Here is a 17,646-nt window from a genome sequence, read left to right on the forward strand (position 1 = left end):
GGAGGGGAAAGGTCCACCTTGGATGAAACAGATGAGGGCAATACCCTGGACTGCCTAATTCTACATCATTACACAAGCAGAAAAATAAACTTCTGTCTTGATTTTGCCACCATTTACCAAATCTCTATTTCTAATAGCTAAACCTAATGCTGGCCAATGAAAACCTCGGTCAATTTACAAATTCACTTCAGGTATACAGTATATATTAGTAGACACACCTTCTGTGACTTTAGGGGTCATATGACTGTGGACTGACTGAAATGTCATTTAGGTAAGACCTGTCTCTTATTTGATAGCAGAGATCAACTGCCTCTTCTTCTCCTGGTGGCTGGAATATGCAAAACCCATGGTATCAGTCACCCTTTTAAGGCAGTTTAAACTACTGTCAAAGTATAATTCTAATAAATACATAATACAGACACACATAGAAATAAGTATAACAAATGGGCTTTGTTGTTGGCTCAACAATCATATTACATTTCCCTAGTGTGTTCACTCTTCCAGATAGCCATTATATACCTTCTCTTTTCTTCTCTCTCCTCAAACTGCTAACACATCTTCCCCAATCCTAACTTGCTTGAGAAAAGAGAAGCAATCAATACAGTTCCACCTGTTCCCACCATCAGGTCATCTACACAGTTACCTGCTTCTGTATCTACACACTCCACCTTCCTTCCTGTTATTATGGATGAGTTCTCTGTGCTCCTAAGGCCAACTACCCCACTGGAACGCTAGCTCCCATCCCAATGCCTTTGCAAGGATATTGCTCCAGAAGTTCTCTCTCTCTCCTGTTTCATCAGTGCCTCAATTTTTTTTCTTTAGTGGATCTTTCCTTTAACCTAGAAGCATGATTGTTTCTTCCATTTTAAGAAGAAAAAACACTTTTCCTCATGCAAGTTACTACTCCATTTTTCTCCTTCCCTTCATACAAAGTCTTCAAAAGAGTTTCCATACTGTTTTATTTCATCTCTACCTACCTTCTCTTAAACCAAAATGACCACTGCTAAATCCACTAGTAAATTTTCAGTGCTCCTCATGACTTATCTGCAGCATTGGATATAGCTCTGAACACGGTTGCTTACTCTCTTCCTTGCTGACTTTCCTCATGTGGTTTTCAGGACTCCACACATTCCTGATTTTCCCCTATCTCTAAGCCTCCTTCGGTTGTTCCCTTTCATCTCCCTAGCCTCTAAGTAAAAGCATCCTCAGGCTCAATCTTTGTTATTTTTCTTAACATTTGTTCCTTTGATGATTTCAGCCAGCTTCATGACTCCAACTACCATTTTTACACATATGGTTCCCAAATTTAGATGTTGAGCCTGAGACTGTTGTCCTCCATCTCGACTTCTATAAATACAAGTGCCTATTTAATACTTTCAGTCAGATGTCTGATAAGCATCTCAAACTTAACATGTCCTATTTAACTAAGTACCTGATCATTTCTGAACCTGCTGGAAATGCAGCCCTAAACAGGTTTGCCTACTTCTGTCCTTAACACCCCTATGGTCTATTGCAGATACAGCATGGATCAAATTATATCACTCCCATCTTCAGAAACTTTCTTTGGTGCTTCTTCTCACTTAAAATAAAAGCCAAAGTCCTTATAGTGAACTGTAAGTCCCCATATGACATGGTCCCTAGCTACCTCTCTGATTTCATCACCTATTACCCCACTTGCCCACTGGTCCAGCCACAAAGGCTTCTTTGTTGTTCTTCAACATGCTCGGTACACTCCTGCTTCAGTGCCTTTACACTCATTCCTACTGTTTAGGGATATCTGCCTGGATTACTATCTCACTTGCTGTGTTTGTTCAAGTCTCTCCTCAATGAGGCTTTTGCCTCACTATCTAAATTACAACATACAGGGGCACCTGGGTGGATCAGCGTGTTGAGCCTCCAACTCCCAGGGTCATGAGATCGAGCCCCATGTAGTTCTTCACACTGAGACCTCTCCCTCTGTCCCTCTCCCCCACTCACACACTCTCTCTCCCAAAAAAAAAACAAAAAACAAAAAAAACATGTAAAAAAAATTACAACCACAACTCCAACCACCACCACCACCAAATAGCTAGCTATTTCCCTTTGTGTTTTATTTTTTTTTCTTCAGCAACTATGTTAAATCCGTCATGAATTTATCATGAATAGTTTGCATTAATGTGCCCTGGTATAACTATGGCATGTAGTGCTGTGGAAACAGAAGACCATTGATGTTGCATGTGCTTCTACTTAGATGTATTAGGCAAAGCAGTATGACCCAGGGTAGGGAGAATAAGATGAGACATTAAATTGGGTAAGGTTAATTCAAATGTTGATGAGTCAAAGAACTTCTGAAAACTATCTACAATGCTGCTACATGCATCACAATGTTATTCTCTTCTATTCTTTGTTAATTATAAAAAAAGGGGATAAATAAGTATAATTAATTATATCACCATTTTTCATTTCTTCATGTAACTAATCTGGTAATAAATGTTAATGTAATTTTCATCAGGGAAAAATTACTGAAAATATCTCTACCACTTAAAAATTTAAACACTAGCAATATATGTAAAGTAGTAATAACATACTGTATAATTTTTTGAAATTATGATAAAATTCAAAAAGAAAAGTCAGTAATACATATAATGACAAGACATAATAAAAATACATGTAAAATTGGATGGTACATAAAATAACTTTATATACTTATTCAACATTGAATTACCTTTGTTTCTTTGAAGCTCATTTTTCAAATCTTCAATAATGAAAGTATTTTTTTCCATTTCTTTTGTATATTGTTCCACCTGCTCAGTGAGCATCTTAATTTGACTATCTCGTTCTTGTATACCCTATAAAATATTTTTGAATAATGAATGTTATTTCTTCATGAATGTTAACCTACATTTTAAAACTAAGGAAAAAAGTAGGTCTTGTGTTTTTTTCAACAAGACTATAGAATATATTTTTTATGGATCAAAATTATGTCTTCTACTACTTTGTAGACCCTCAACTGCACTACACAATGTTAGGTACACTGCTGTCACTCTAACACAGATGGATATAATGGCTAACATCCCAGCAAAGGGAGTTCCAGAACTTTCTAATATTAATGGCTTCATAGGACTTTCAGGCTACCATTCCTCATGACCCATCCATTACCATCTTTTACCTTACAGTGCTTCATTCAAAATACTGTCTCTTGCAATTGTTCTTATCCTCCAAATACTACCCAAATTTCCCTCTTTTGGATTATGACCACAGAGCCCAGATGATGAAAGTATAACTGCTACATGAATATATTTTTACCAAAAGAAAAATCTTTTTATTTTTTATTTTATGTATTTTAAAATGTTTATTTATTTTGAGAGAGAAGAGACAGAGAGAGAGAGAGAGAGAGATAACATAAGTGGGGAGGGGCAGAGAGAGAGGGAGACAGAGTGCCAAGCAGGATCTGCACAGTAAGTGCAGAGCCGGACATTGGGCTTGATCCCATGAACCATGAGATCATGACCTGAGCTGAAATCAAGAGTCAGATGCTCAACCAACCGAGCCACCTAGCTGTCCCAAAAGTAAATTATGTAGCACAAATTACAACCGCACTTTTAGTTTTTTTAACATTATACAGGACATTTCAGCACTAACATACGATATAATAAATGTTAATAGAGTACGAAGCTATTTTTAAGTTTCTAAAAGTTTTTAAGTTTCTTATTAAATAATTCTCAATCAAAACAATATGGATATTATCTGCATCAACACAGAAAAATACACAAAATAATTCTATTCCTAACTCTAAACTTAATTCTAATTGTTTCTTGGGACTGGACTTTAAAAGACTTTATTATATACTCAATAGTGCAAGCCACTAAGTTAGACACATTGACTAATAAACCAAATTTTGAGAAGGTTTTACCTGTTGTAGAGCCATCACACTACTTTTATCAGCATCGAGCTGGGCATTTTTCAATTTCTCTCTCAGGTTATGTAACATTTGCTGATATTCAATAATTTCATCATCTTTAGAAGACAAAATTAACTAGATATAAACAACATAGAATCTGTTACATAAGAGGAAAATTGACAAATCATTTTTCACTTATGATAAATACTCTTTATACCATTAGCATATTTCAAGAAAATACAGGAAATAAAATACACTTTGAAGTAACAAAGTATCAGCAACTATTTGCGTATCATTGTTCCTTTTGTGTGTATAATCTTAAATTCAAGTAAGAAATGATTCAAAAATATACATTTAGTTGCTGTCTTAACATTTTAAAAAATTTTTGTTGTTTTAGAAATTCAATCTTTCAACCATCACAAGCTTCCAAAACCTATCCATGTTATAAATACCTTCATACAACTACATAAAAGTTTTGCACAATTAATCTTTATGGAGAAAACTTTAAAATGCCACCAAGAGGCACAAAATATTTTGAATTAAGGATGTCTTGTGTTCTTTGCTAGAAGAACCAAATACCAAAATCAACTTATAAATTAGCTTATAAATTTATCACATATCCAATAAAATAAGATTTCTTCTTTTTCTTTTCTTTCTTTCTTTTTTTTTTTTTTTTTCTTTTAAAGAGAGAGAGAAAGAGATAGAGGGCAGGGAAGGGGGAGAGGGAGAGGGAGAGAGAGAATCCCAAGCAGGTCCCATGCCCAGCCCAGAACCCAACACAGGGCTTGATCTCAGGACTGTGAGATCATGACCTGGGCCAAAATCAAAAGTTGGACACTTAACCAACTGAACCAACCTGACGTCTCTAAAATGAGATTTTAAAAAACTATTTCTAAAATTTATATTAAAAAAAATAAGTTCATAGGAAAGCATGTAAAAGCTGAAAAATGAACAGCTTTTACAAATATTTATACATAACAATAACTAAAACAAAGATACATGGTTAGAAAACATATCAATCAATATAAAGGAGAGAGTCCAAAAATAAATTCAAATTCAACAGAAGTTTCGTATATATTAAAAATAAAACTATTTCAGTAGGGGAAAGATAAAATGTTCAATATATAATGTTTGGATGACTGAGTAGGTCTACTGCATCCATACCTCATTCTTCATGCCAAAATTAATTATATACATGCTTCAAAGACTTAAATGTAAAAGATGAAATTAGGAGCCACTAGAAGAAAGTATGAGAAAACAATTTTATACTCAGAACCCTTTCTAATTATGATAAAAAGGCACAAAAAAATAAACTATATATTATAAAAAGAAATACTTCATGGCAAAAAATACCATAAAGCCTAAAGGCAAGTGTCAAACTGGAGGTATGTATTTGGATATGTATCACAATTTGTAGCAATTTAACCTGCATATTTGCAAAATAACAAATACATAAAGAATTAATTATAACACTGTTTCTTTTTTTTTTATTTATCTTGAGGGAGGGAGAGAGACACACACACACACAACATGAATGGGGGAGGGGCAGAGAGAAGGAGAGAAAGAATCCCAAGCAGGCTCCTCACTGTCAGTGCAGAGCCTGATGTGGGGCTGGAACTCATGAAACCGTGAGATCATGACCTGAGCTGAAACCTAGAGTTGGATTTAACCAACAAAGCCACCTTTGCACCCCTGTAACATTGCTTCTAATATCAAAAACCAGAACCTTGCTAAGTGTCACACAATAGGGAATCAATTAAATAACTTATCTATAAAGAAAAATTACAAAGCAATTAAAAAGAATAAACCAGTACTCTATCATTCTTAAAAGGCATTATTAAGTGAAAATAAAGTAAACTGCAGTAGAATACTATATACTACCATCTCTCCCCCCCCACCAAATTAAAATAATGTAAAAACTTTTTACCCAGGGATGAAAAAACAGAATCAAAGGCCAAATTTGGCCTGCTGCCTGTTTTTATAAAGATTTATTAGGAAACAGCCTTGCTCATGCATCTATCTATTGTCTGTGGCTGGTTTCATGTTATAATAGCAGAGTTTAATTATACCAGAGACCAGATGGTCTAAAATATTTATTCTCTGGACTTTTAAAGAAAGTTTACTAATCTCCAATGGACCCTTTGGGCCTCATTTCCACTCCTACTGCTTGTGTTTAAAATATAGGTTATCTGAGCTTCCCAGATAACCAATTCCAAATAGCCAACAAGATTTATATGAACTGTTAAAAAACAATAACTATGGAAATGACAGCTTTTAAAATTAGAATTACTCATTCAGAATAGCTTCAGACTTTTTTCAAAATATATAGTCATCATAACCCTTAGCTTCTGATATTGTAAGGCCAGGGGATTTGGTTGGGGTTGGAGAGTGGGGAGGAGCCTGAAAGGTGTTTTTTGGAAAAAAAACTCAGATGATTCTAAAAGATCCCTTTCCTTTCTCCCATTTCCACTGAAAACCAATAGTTTGATTTGACGTGAGAATTAAAAAAACTAAAATTAAACCTGGAACTATAATACATATGCAAAGTAACTATGAGTTATGTTGAAAAATTTTAATTTTACTTAGAATTATCTATTTTAGAGGACAAATATGTTATGATTTAGACTTAGACTTCTATCAAAAAGTTCAGCTTAAAGTTTAATTCACTGATGTGGAAGAACTCATTTACTAACAAATATGCTAGAGGATTCCACAAGAGAGAGCACTTAGTGCTCCTGTAATCAGGACATTTGATATACTTTAAATATTGCTTAATAAAAATTTCATTAACTACCAAAGGCCTTTAAAGAAAACTAAGAAATTGAAATCAAAAATACAAATGCAAAACCCCTTATGTCAACTGAAAAAAACACCTTCCATTCTTCTACTTTTGCATTGACAGCAGCCATGACTGGATCATCTTCTTCATTTTTTGCTTTCAGAAGGTCTGTAAGCTCCTGCACCTAAAAGGCAACAATTATTTCAAGAACTGTTGCAAAATAGCACAATATATACATATTTGTTATATATGCACATTTACACATATATTACATATATACATTATACATCCTCATACGTGTATACACATATACATTGCCAATGCACATTCATTATTGGAGCAGTTCTGTAGTTAGAGGCAATATTTAATGGTTTCTGTCTCATTACAAAGGTATAATTATTTGTCATTACTAGAGAACTATATGTTTCAGCATTATTCTATGTTTTACACTAGTTTAATCCATGTAAAAAATGAGCAATGTATTGTTTTTCTAGGATACTTACATTTATTTTAAGGTGTAAAATTTAACTTCATGGCCCACAGGGCTTCTAAGAATCTTTAGTAGAAAATCCCCACATTTATTAGCTTCCTGGATTGCTGCCTACACAGTCATTCAGGTATCAACTATATATCCTAAATGGCAAGAATAATGAGGTATACATAAAGGATACCTTGTGTCCCATTGGAGAAACACATATGGACAAATAGATCAGCATGGCAACATATTACAGTATAAGAGAATACATTACAGCATAAGACAAAAATACACATCCTAGAAAGTTAAAGTACTTTTCAGCTTCACACAAATAGTAATGATACAATATGAAGTCTGCACAAATGAGTTAATCTAACAGCAATTCTTACTTGAAGCCGATAATGATCATTTTCCTTTTTTAATTGGTCCATTATATTATCTGTCTGATGTACAATAGCTTTCATCCTGTTATACTCATCAGTCATCTTTTCCATCTCCTGTACAGACTCTTCTAGATTTTTTCTCATTTCTTGATTCTGAACTTCAATTTTTTCATTAGCTTCTGTTAAAGTCTAATAAAGTTAAAAAGTAATAGTTAACTTAAGAAACTGAAATTTAAACTAAATTAAAGTTAAACAGAGTCTTAACTGTCTGCTGGAGAGCAGAGAATTCTTTCCACTTGATCTATTAGATCAAGAGAATTCTTTCTACTAGGTCTGTAATACCAATTGTTTTTGACCAATTAAATTAAATATAAAGCAAATTCCACCTAAAAAAGTTTAGTTCTTTTTAAGCAATGCCCAAAATAGGCATATAAAATGAATGAATTTGCAACATTTGTAACTTCAAAGATGTAATTTCTTTCACATTTACAAATGCATAGTTGAAGATTTCTACTAAAGGATTTAAATGTAGGACCAAACACTAGATTTACATTATAACAAGATTATTTTACAAGAATCATTGCCTTGAAACGACTTCTATTTTACCTGAATTTCATCCAGATATTGGACAAGCTCATAGTTTTTTTTAGACAACTGTGATCGGTAGTCACTGTCTTCTCCTCTTCTTGACAAAAGTGTTTCTTTTTGAGAATCTATTTGTTTCTGATAGTCAACAATATCCTGACGAAGTTGCTCATTCTGGAAGAAGACCAAATACAGTATTTTCTATTAAGAAACTATCCAGAGAAACAAAAATTTCATCCTCTAAATAGGGATCTCAAAACAGATCTTGAAATTCCCAAGGTATCACCACCCTTAAAGTCTCACCTTTTTCTTTAGACGTTTGTTCTCCAGAAAAGAACAGGAAAAATGTAATTAGAAACGAGAAAGGAAATATATAATTAAAAAACAAGCATTAGAAATTAAAACCAAAATGAGAAATTATAGGAGAATGAGATATTATTTTGGATGACCAAAGAAAGCAAGAATACTCATAATCAACCAAAACAAAGAATATTTTGATTATGTTAAAAAGATAAGAACTCCTATAAGGGTAAACAATGCATAAATATTATTTGGCTCAAAAGAGCCAAATAATAAAGAACTTTTAAGATTTCATGAAAAAACAAAACATTTAAAAGAACAGTAGGTAAAAGAAGAGCAATAAGACAGAAATCCAGTTGTACAGTCAGTTAGCAAAGAATGGCTTATAAAACAAAGCAAAATTTACCCACGTAAAGTAAGAGATGAATACAGTACTTGATGGCTTCAACTCTCATTTTCTATTTCCCTGAGACAAATTCCTATCATAAAATCAGCCAGCTTGAAAACATTACTAGAAGAATACAGTCCTAGTTAGAGTATAAATTTACGAAAACTTTTTTAACAAGTATCTTTGTTGAACTGCCACAACTACTAAAATGTTTTACCAACCTCTCTTCTTAATTTGCTGTTTTCATTCTCTGCCTCCTCATTTCGAAGAGCCAACTAAAATAGCAAAAAAAAAAAAAAGAAAAGAAGATTAATAATAAAATCCAGCAGTGATTCAATATAAAACCAGGCTTTCAGCCGATCAATTTAAATTTGAAATCCTCTCTAATGAAGTAGAGAATGATTAACTGTTAAGGATTTCACGTTGATCCAAGACATGAACAATAATCCAAAATTTGTGAAATCTAAGGATTGGGAAAAGTAAAACAGGTTAAGTTTAAAAGCTTCAATAATCAAACTAAAACCAAAACTCTAACCAAAGTTTTGTATACAGATTATCCACCCCCACCCCTGCCAAAATCTAATAAACAGTAATTTTCTGTCCAAAATCTTTAGCATTTTGCAGTTCTCCTATGTCAGGTCTAGAATATTCTGTGTTCTGTTGAGCATTAAATTACTTAGAAATATAAGGCAGTACAACATAATGGTTAAAAAGAAGCAATCTGAAATCAGACTGGCCCAAGTTTATATTCTTCATCCACCAATTTCTAGTACAATATGAACAAATCATTTACCATCTCTTAAATTCAATTTTTCCGTTTCATATGTTGATGTAAAAATTAAGTACATTGTATATAAAGTCATCAGCACAATGCTCAGTACATGAAATAACAAAAAAAATTATGGAGTGTTCCTTCTCCTCATATAGATGATTTCAGTTATGACTCTTTTTGTTTCCCAAAACAAATATTATAACCATTATCATAGATTTTTTTCATCCGTTGTCTAAACCCCAGCCCTCTTATGACCTTTCATTCTTCTGCTTTTGCCTCTTATTCAAGGAAAAAATAAAATATCAGTGGTTTGCAATTATAATACATTTAAAAGTCTTTAATAAATAACCAAATCAGTATGTGAACCTTGATGGAACCTTGGATATTGGGTAGAGGACTGTGAAGGGCATTATTAGGCCAATAGAAAAAAATATGTTTATAGACTAGATAGTAGAGTATTGAATAAATATTAAATTTCCTGCATATGGTAATTATATAGTGGTTATTTTGGGGAATACACTTTTTAGGAGAGACATGCAGAAATATTTCAGTGTGAAGTATCATCTTATCTGCAGTCAACTCTTAACTGACGCAGCAAAGAGAAAGAGAGGGAGATATGTGTCTACAAAGATACTGACAGAAGGGCACCTGGGTGGCTCAGTCCATTGGGAATCTGACTTTGGCTCAGGTCATGATCTCACAGTTTGTGGATTTGAGCCCCACATCAGGCTCTGTGTTGAGAGCTCAGAGCCTGGAGCCTGCTTTGGATTCTGTGTCTCCCTCTCTCTCTGCTCCTCCCCTGCTTGTGTTCTGTCTCTGTCTCTCAAAAATAAACATTCAAAAAAGATTTTTTCTTAAAACAAAGATGCTGACAGGTAAAATAAATGTGGTAAAATTTTGATAATTGGGGAATCTATATGAAGAGTATATTCATGTTTATTTGATAGTTTTCAAAATAAAAAGGTTAGAGAAAGTTTATAACAAAATGCAAAATGCTACACAAATTTGAGGAGTTTACCTACTACTACTACTATCATCATCACCATCATCATCATCCTCATCAGCTAGGAGGTAAGAAACAGTCCCATCGTTTATGAATTGGAAAATTTTAACAAGGACAGAGATGTAAAGAACACTGAAGCATTTAACACTACTCATGCTCTCTTCTCTTAGTTTGTCAAACATCACATTTTTTATTTTTGTCCTTTCTAAAGTGCTGTTCCTTGAAGCACCTCTTCCTATTCATTAGACATTTCTCAGAGATCTCCTTACAGTCATTTCTATGGCTTCAATATCTATGTTGATAACTCACAAATCATCATCCACACTTTCTTTCATGAATTCCAAATCCATAGATCTCTTTTGTGAATATGCCCACTGGGACCTTGGACTCAACATGTATAAAGCTGAAAACTAATTGCACACCTTCTAAACCCCTCCTGCATCCCTACTTAGTGGGGCCCCTCTCCTTTCCTCCCTCTTGTCTGACAATCAATCATTCACTACATCCAATTACACCTACCTCTCTAAACATGTCTCCAGCCCTTAATCCCTTGAGTTATGACTTTAATTAGTCCATCATTGGCACCTGCCTGAATTACCACACCTGTCTCCTTACTATTCTTAGTCCCCTTCAATCCACTCTCTCTAAAGCTGAATAAATTTCAAAAATATAGATCTCATCATGATATTCTTGGATTCAAAATTCTTCATTGGTTCCTTTTAGGAAAAGGAGCAAACTCCTTAGAAACTGGCCTGTGCTTATCTCTCCAGAGGATCACAAATGTTTGAACTAGGAAGGCAGGATAGTATGGTGGTTTAGAACACAGACTCACTAAGTTTGGATTTAAATCCTGGTCTTACAACTTATTATTTCTGTAACCATGGACAATTACTTAATCTTTCTGTGCCTCAGTTTCCTCATCTATAGCATGGGGAAATGTTACCTATCTTATATGATAAGTATGAAATGAGGAATAACAAATGAGTGCATATAAAGTAACTGGCAATTAGTAAGGATTCTATACTAGCTATTTTACTTATATTTCAGCCAGAATGAGTAACTGTAGTTCCCTGAATTCACCATGCCATCTCTTCCCTCTAGATCTTAGCAAATGCTGTATCTTCAGCCCAGAATGCCATTTCTTTAACCACCAAGGCCATCCCATTCCCTTGCCAGATTAACTCCTACTTCAGTCTCAGTTTACAAATCACTTCCTGAACCTCTGATTTAGATATCCCACCCCAGAGTATCATCCATGTTACATTTGTTATTGACAATGAATATCAAGAAGCAGAATATTATTGCCCTGTCTCTGGCAAGCTGTGAATACTCAATAAAACTGAATGACTGGTTAAGGGCAAAGAAGAAATTGCCAACAACTCATACTCATATTCCATCTCAAAGAATCTAGCAACTAGAATGGTATATAGCCTATGTATTCAAGCTCTCTGTGTATGTACCTATGAATAAAGATAGTAGTCTAAGAATGGACAAGGTAGTTGTGATTCGCTAAGGGTATGTGGTATAAATGACAAAAAGTTGACTAATACATGGGCTAGACAGAAGAACAATGGTCTAGAAAACCACAAACATCCCAACAAGCAATTCCATTATTGTATATCATAGGTTAAATCCCTTATGATTATTTTTTTTAGCATTTATTTTTGAGACACAGAAAGAGACAAAGCATGAGTGGGGAGGGGCAGAGAATCTGAAGCAGGCTCCAGGTTCTGAGCTGTCAGCACAGAGCTGGATGCGCGGCTCAAACCCACGAACTGTGAGATCATGACCTGAGCCAAAGTTGGATGCTTAACCGACTGAGTCACCCAGGCGCCCCCAAATCCTTTATGATTATTAAGAAAGCCATAGGTCTATTACGTTTTACTGAGTCAACTAAACAGACAATCCTCTAAGAACTTATTTCTAATCTTTAGGTGCCATTAATCCATACTTTTTCCACTACAACAAGGGTATAAATAGCTCACTCTTACATGAAATCTTCTAAATTATATAAGAAAATGGATATAGCAAGAATAGGGATGTTTTTCCTTACAAATAAATTTATAACAGATTCTTTTAAATAGCAACATCACCTTATAATCATTGTTGTTTATTTAAAATTTACCATCTTCTATTTCTAAGAGAACAATGGACAAAATAAGATTCTCAGGATGTAATACACCATTCACTTAAAGGACACAAAGGTAGAGAAAGCTTCTGAGAATCTGGGATGGGACAGTTACCACACTTGGGCAGCAGATTTTGTATAAGTTGACTGACAGGTGAGGCAAATTAGGAAACGTGTTGTTTTCCGACAGGAATTTACAAATTCATCTGCCAAAAATTTTGCTCTCAAACTAAATTTAAGTGTACACTGCATGAAGTATTTTATAAATAACAAGGAATAACCTAAAAGGTAATGACTATATTTGTATAAATGATGAAATATTATGATTTAAAATATGCATTGATTTACAAAATGTTGGCATTAACACAACTTAAGAACCTTTACTTTTGGGGCGTCTGGGTGGCGCAGTCGGTTAAGCGTCCGACTTCAGCCAGGTCACGATCTCGCGGTCCGTGAGTTTGAGCCCCGCGTCGGGCTCTGGGCTGATGGCTCAGAGCCTGGAGCCTGTTTCCGATTCTGTGTCTCCCTCTCTCTCTGCCCCTCCCCCGTTCATGCTCTGTCTCTCTCTGTCCCAAAAATAAATAAACGTTGAAAAAAAAAAAATTTATAAAAAAAAAAAAAAGAACCTTTACTTTTTTATGGATAGCTATTTATTGCATAAAGTTGAGGTACTCTTGAAGACAAGGAATTTGATTTAAAGATGTGATGACAACATGAACAGTGATGTAAAACCTTAGAGATAAGTATACAGTACATCAATTCTCACATAAAACATACTAACTGATACTTACCACTATAAAATGCATAATCAGGTGTTTTTACGTAACTTAAATAAATGGTTAAGATTCATTGAAAAAATGTTCCTTACTTGTTCATTAACTTTCTTCTCTTTCTCCAACTCCTTTTCCATGTCCTCCAATTCTCTATCTTTTTGTTCCAATTGCTTTTCAAGTTGGCGAATTTCATCACGTAAAAACCGAGTGTCACGACCACCTGCAGATTGCTGAGCCATCTTAAATTAAACCAAAACTATAAATCAATCTCATTATAATTGGAGAATCAACAACAAACTGACTTTAAATTTGTATTATAATCAGCACCAGATGTTTAAAATCATGTTAGCTTAAGAACCTGTTTTTAAAACTGTTTATTTAAGCTTTAGTTTGCAGACTGGCAAGACCTTAAGCTTTTTCTGAGCCACCCACAGCTACAAATGGACTGTCAATCATTCAGGCTCTATTATAACCACTGAGCCACAGACCCCAGACTAAACTACACAGGCAGAGAACACAGGCAATGAGCTATGAAGGCTTCTCCTGAGCATCAGGACTCTGAAACCAGGCTACAACTCACCAGGGCCTCCACCCAGTCGCTGACCTCTGGTGCTCTTAACCTGCCCTTTCCCTCAGACTCTCTTTAGACCATTGCTGTCTAACAGGACTTTCTAGGATAATGGAAATGTTCTCTGCACAGTAGAGTACTACAGCCACTACCTACAGGTGGCTTTGAGCACTTGAAATGTGGCTACTGCAACTACAGAATTGAATTTTTAATTTTAATTGTAATGAATTTAAGTTTAAATAGCCACTTGCAAATAACCACAAGTGATTAGTGTTACTGTACTAGATTGGCCTAGACTAAGGTCATCTTTAAAATGTTGTGCCAGATTGGGCACCTGGCTGGCTTAGTTAGTAGGGCATTCAACTCTTGATCTCATGGTCATGAGTTCCAGCCTCACATTACGGGTAGTTTACTTTAAAAAAAAAAAAATCTTATGGCAAATTAAATCCATTGCACTTCATGTTCCTGTTATTTGGACTCATAGTCCAAAACATCCTTTTGTCATCTACCTGTCTCACATTCATCTCTTTACAATACAGTTGTGTTAATCCTATATAATACTTTTCTCACTCTTTTCCTCCTTCAGAAACCTTCCATTGTGCTCTCAAAAATCAAGATATATTAGTATTTTATACCCCCAGCCCTTTTACTGAAATCATACTCTCCATCTCCCTGCCTTAGGTCCAATTTGGTTCCTTTAATATACTATTTCCTTTGGAAGTCTTTTAATTGGGAGATGCTCATTCTTTCACATCCCATAGACCTTAGGGTCAAGACATGGTGTTGAGTTACCTCAACCTGCAACTTCCAGGCTATCCTTTCCAACATTTTGTGAAAACTCCAGCTGCTCTGAATTCCACATGATATCCAGTTATCTATTCCCTACCTACTCAGGGTAGTAGCAAACTACTAACTTCCCAACTGTTCCCTCTCAAAATTCATTGAGAATTTTTGGCACATGGCTCCTAGTCTTCCACAAAAAGCCCCACTAAGCAGTTTCCACATCCATATAACTCTCATTCTGGTCTCCCTCTCACTCATTTTTTTTTTTTTTTTTTACATGCTTCTTGAATTCACTATAGCCTCCCACTTTCATGCCCACACCAGAACATTGTGCCAGCAGAAACATTCTCTCATGATTCCTAGTATACCTGCCCTCTGACCTCACAGGACCCTCTAATCCCTGGACTCCTCTCTAACCTCTCCCACCAATCAAATCTTGATTTCTTTACCCATCAGCTGAGATTTCATAATCACCACATCAACCATTTTCTTACTAGTATCTCCCACAGCCCTATCCTTCCATTCCACAGCAGGTACCTGGCTAAACACTAACAGAATGAATCCAACTTCAGAATTAATTTAGTAAGTATTAACTGAGAGTGGCTGATATTCTTCTAGGAGATGGATATACAGTAGGGGATAAAAAATAACTCCTCCCAGTTCACAGTTAATAAGTAAAAGAATCAGGATTTGAACTCAAATCATCTGACTCTATATCTCCTAATCTCCACTTCATTCTCCACTATTTTTGAAGCTTAATCTTCCTTAAAATTTGACCATATATCTTCCCCTCTTATTTTTAGCAATCCCTCCAATCTCTCCACTTCCAGGTACTAAACCTACAAACATAAAAGCTTCTATACACATCCATTCTTCCTATTAAAAAGAAGGTCTTTTCTCCCTTTTAAAGGCTAATTTTTGTAGCACATTCCTTCCCACATTCTCAGGAATTTCAATGTATTGGTTCCTTAACACTACATTCATATTTTGGCTCTTAGCTTTCTCAAAAGCTGCTACTTCTGCCATATCCTTCTGTCACTATTCCTCAAATTCCCATATGCCTCCATGCCAGCTCAGTTACTAGTAATCTTCTGTATAACCCTCTAGTCTGTAAACTTCAGGCTATTTAATGTTTTTATTTTGTTCACAACTGAATGCTCAATTCTTAGAATTTAAGGTATGTAATAAATATATAAAATATATGTTGAACAATTAATTATGAACACAATACCACTCTTGTGATTTTCCAGACAATAGAAAATTGTAAAAGTATTAATTCAAAGTAATAAAATTAACAATTACACCCTAGGGAAATACAAAAGGACATACCTCCAGTTCATTTTCCAGTTTCATTACTTTAGTTTTTAATTGATTTTCTATTAAAAAAAAAGTTTCAATTGGTCAGATTTATCTCAAAACAAACTTTTACATAAATTTCAATAAAGTAATAAAATTATTTTTACAGACTCCATCGTGATTGTAATAAGGTAACATAAGAGAAAGTAACTTCTATACCTCATCCATAAAACAGGAGTTCTAGACATGTCTTTCAAAGTAAGTTGGGAATACACACATTTTATAGAATATGTTAAACGGAGTCCCCTATTGGACACTATGATAAACTTCTTCCAGGGCATTACCGAATTTTGCTTGTTCTTCTCCAGCTTTTTCAACTTCCTCCAAAGCTAGTTCTACTTCTTGAGCTTTCATCTAAACATTTAAAAAGAAAAGTTATGTCAATATGCCTTTACAAAAGCACTGAAAACAAGGACTTTGTTTCATTTGCTTTCCTAGTATTTAATGCCTTCAGTACCTGGGACATGGAGATTTTCAGTAAATGTTTGTTGAATAGATGACTTTCTTATTTAAGGATATGACAGCTTCAAAATATCTTTGATTCCTCTTTTTCTCCTCAATCTCATACGTGGTAATGTAACTTTTCTAATGTTCTAATTTTTCCGTAATGTTTTCTACTATCTTTTCCTATTCCAATTGTAATTATTCTAGTCCAGAATCTTATGTTTAACCTCCTTCACAACGTTCTGTCTAAACAGCTTCAATTCCCTTCATTCTGTCCTTTTAACATACCTAGTTTAGCCTTCCTGAGGAACACTTTTGAATCAATCGTGGCTCAAAAATCCTAACAGCTCCTCATAGGTGATAGCATAAAACACACTTAGACTACTGTAAACTATACCCAACATTTATTTTCTCTACAATTTACTATTAACTTTCTGCACCTGTCTCCTCAAATGTAAAGAATAAGCACATTTTCTAGTCCCAGTTTTTATTTAGGGTGATTTCTACCTGCAGTATACTCATTGGCCTTTGCCCTTTATGAGGCCTCTCACACCAAAATCTCTCCCCTTCCTAACAAATCCCTACAGAAGTCATTCATATTTTTCATTCTGACTTCAGAATTACGTTAACATAATTAACAAAGGACCTCCATATGTTATTTTTAAACACCCCCATCCTGTTTCCCTTATACATTCTTCTAGGAACTTTAGAGCAGAAACTAGCAATGTTTTGCACACTAAAATCCTCAATCCACATTTGAAGCAATCTCATTTTCAGTGATCTTGGTACTTTCATAAAGATTAACTTATTTAAGAACAGTTCCTTAAACGTCCTCTAATAGTCAAAACCATTGTTAAAACCCACAGCATACAAACCTTCATTAGTGATTGAGTAATTCTGAAAAGGTGTATCACATTTTCTTGACTTGCATGTTTTAGCTCACTTATTTCCACCTAAGTAAAGAGAAAGCAACTATTTTATATTTTATAACCCTTAGGCAAAATACGAGAACTCTTCCATTTGTGACAT

At 34.6% G+C, this 17,646-nt stretch overlaps 1 protein-coding gene across 6 annotated transcripts in view; it reads right to left on the bottom strand.

Moving 5' to 3' along the window:
- CEP290 (centrosomal protein 290) overlaps positions 1-17,646 on the bottom strand; it is a 90,765-nt gene that overhangs the window by 72,186 nt on the left and 933 nt on the right. For all 6 annotated transcript variants that reach the window (XR_007153873.1, XM_047866139.1, XM_047866136.1 and 3 more), the window contains exons 3-12: positions 17,493-17,570; positions 16,458-16,527; positions 16,147-16,193; positions 13,562-13,705; positions 9,012-9,065; positions 8,124-8,276; positions 7,524-7,706; positions 6,754-6,843; positions 3,893-4,015; positions 2,705-2,828 (exon numbers count right to left, since the gene is read on the bottom strand). Coding sequence is in view for 5 of the 6 variants with exons in the window: in XM_047866139.1 (XP_047722095.1) it covers positions 2,705-2,828; positions 3,893-4,015; positions 6,754-6,843; positions 7,524-7,706; positions 8,124-8,276; positions 9,012-9,065; positions 13,562-13,705; positions 16,147-16,193; positions 16,458-16,527; positions 17,493-17,570 (1,066 nt within the window). In the remaining variant the exon portion in view is untranslated. The remainder of the gene's footprint in view (positions 1-2,704; positions 2,829-3,892; positions 4,016-6,753; positions 6,844-7,523; positions 7,707-8,123; positions 8,277-9,011; positions 9,066-13,561; positions 13,706-16,146; positions 16,194-16,457; positions 16,528-17,492; positions 17,571-17,646) is intronic.

Source organism: Prionailurus viverrinus, chromosome B4, assembly GCF_022837055.1.
Source record: "Prionailurus viverrinus isolate Anna chromosome B4, UM_Priviv_1.0, whole genome shotgun sequence".
NCBI lineage: Eukaryota > Metazoa > Chordata > Mammalia > Carnivora > Felidae > Prionailurus > Prionailurus viverrinus.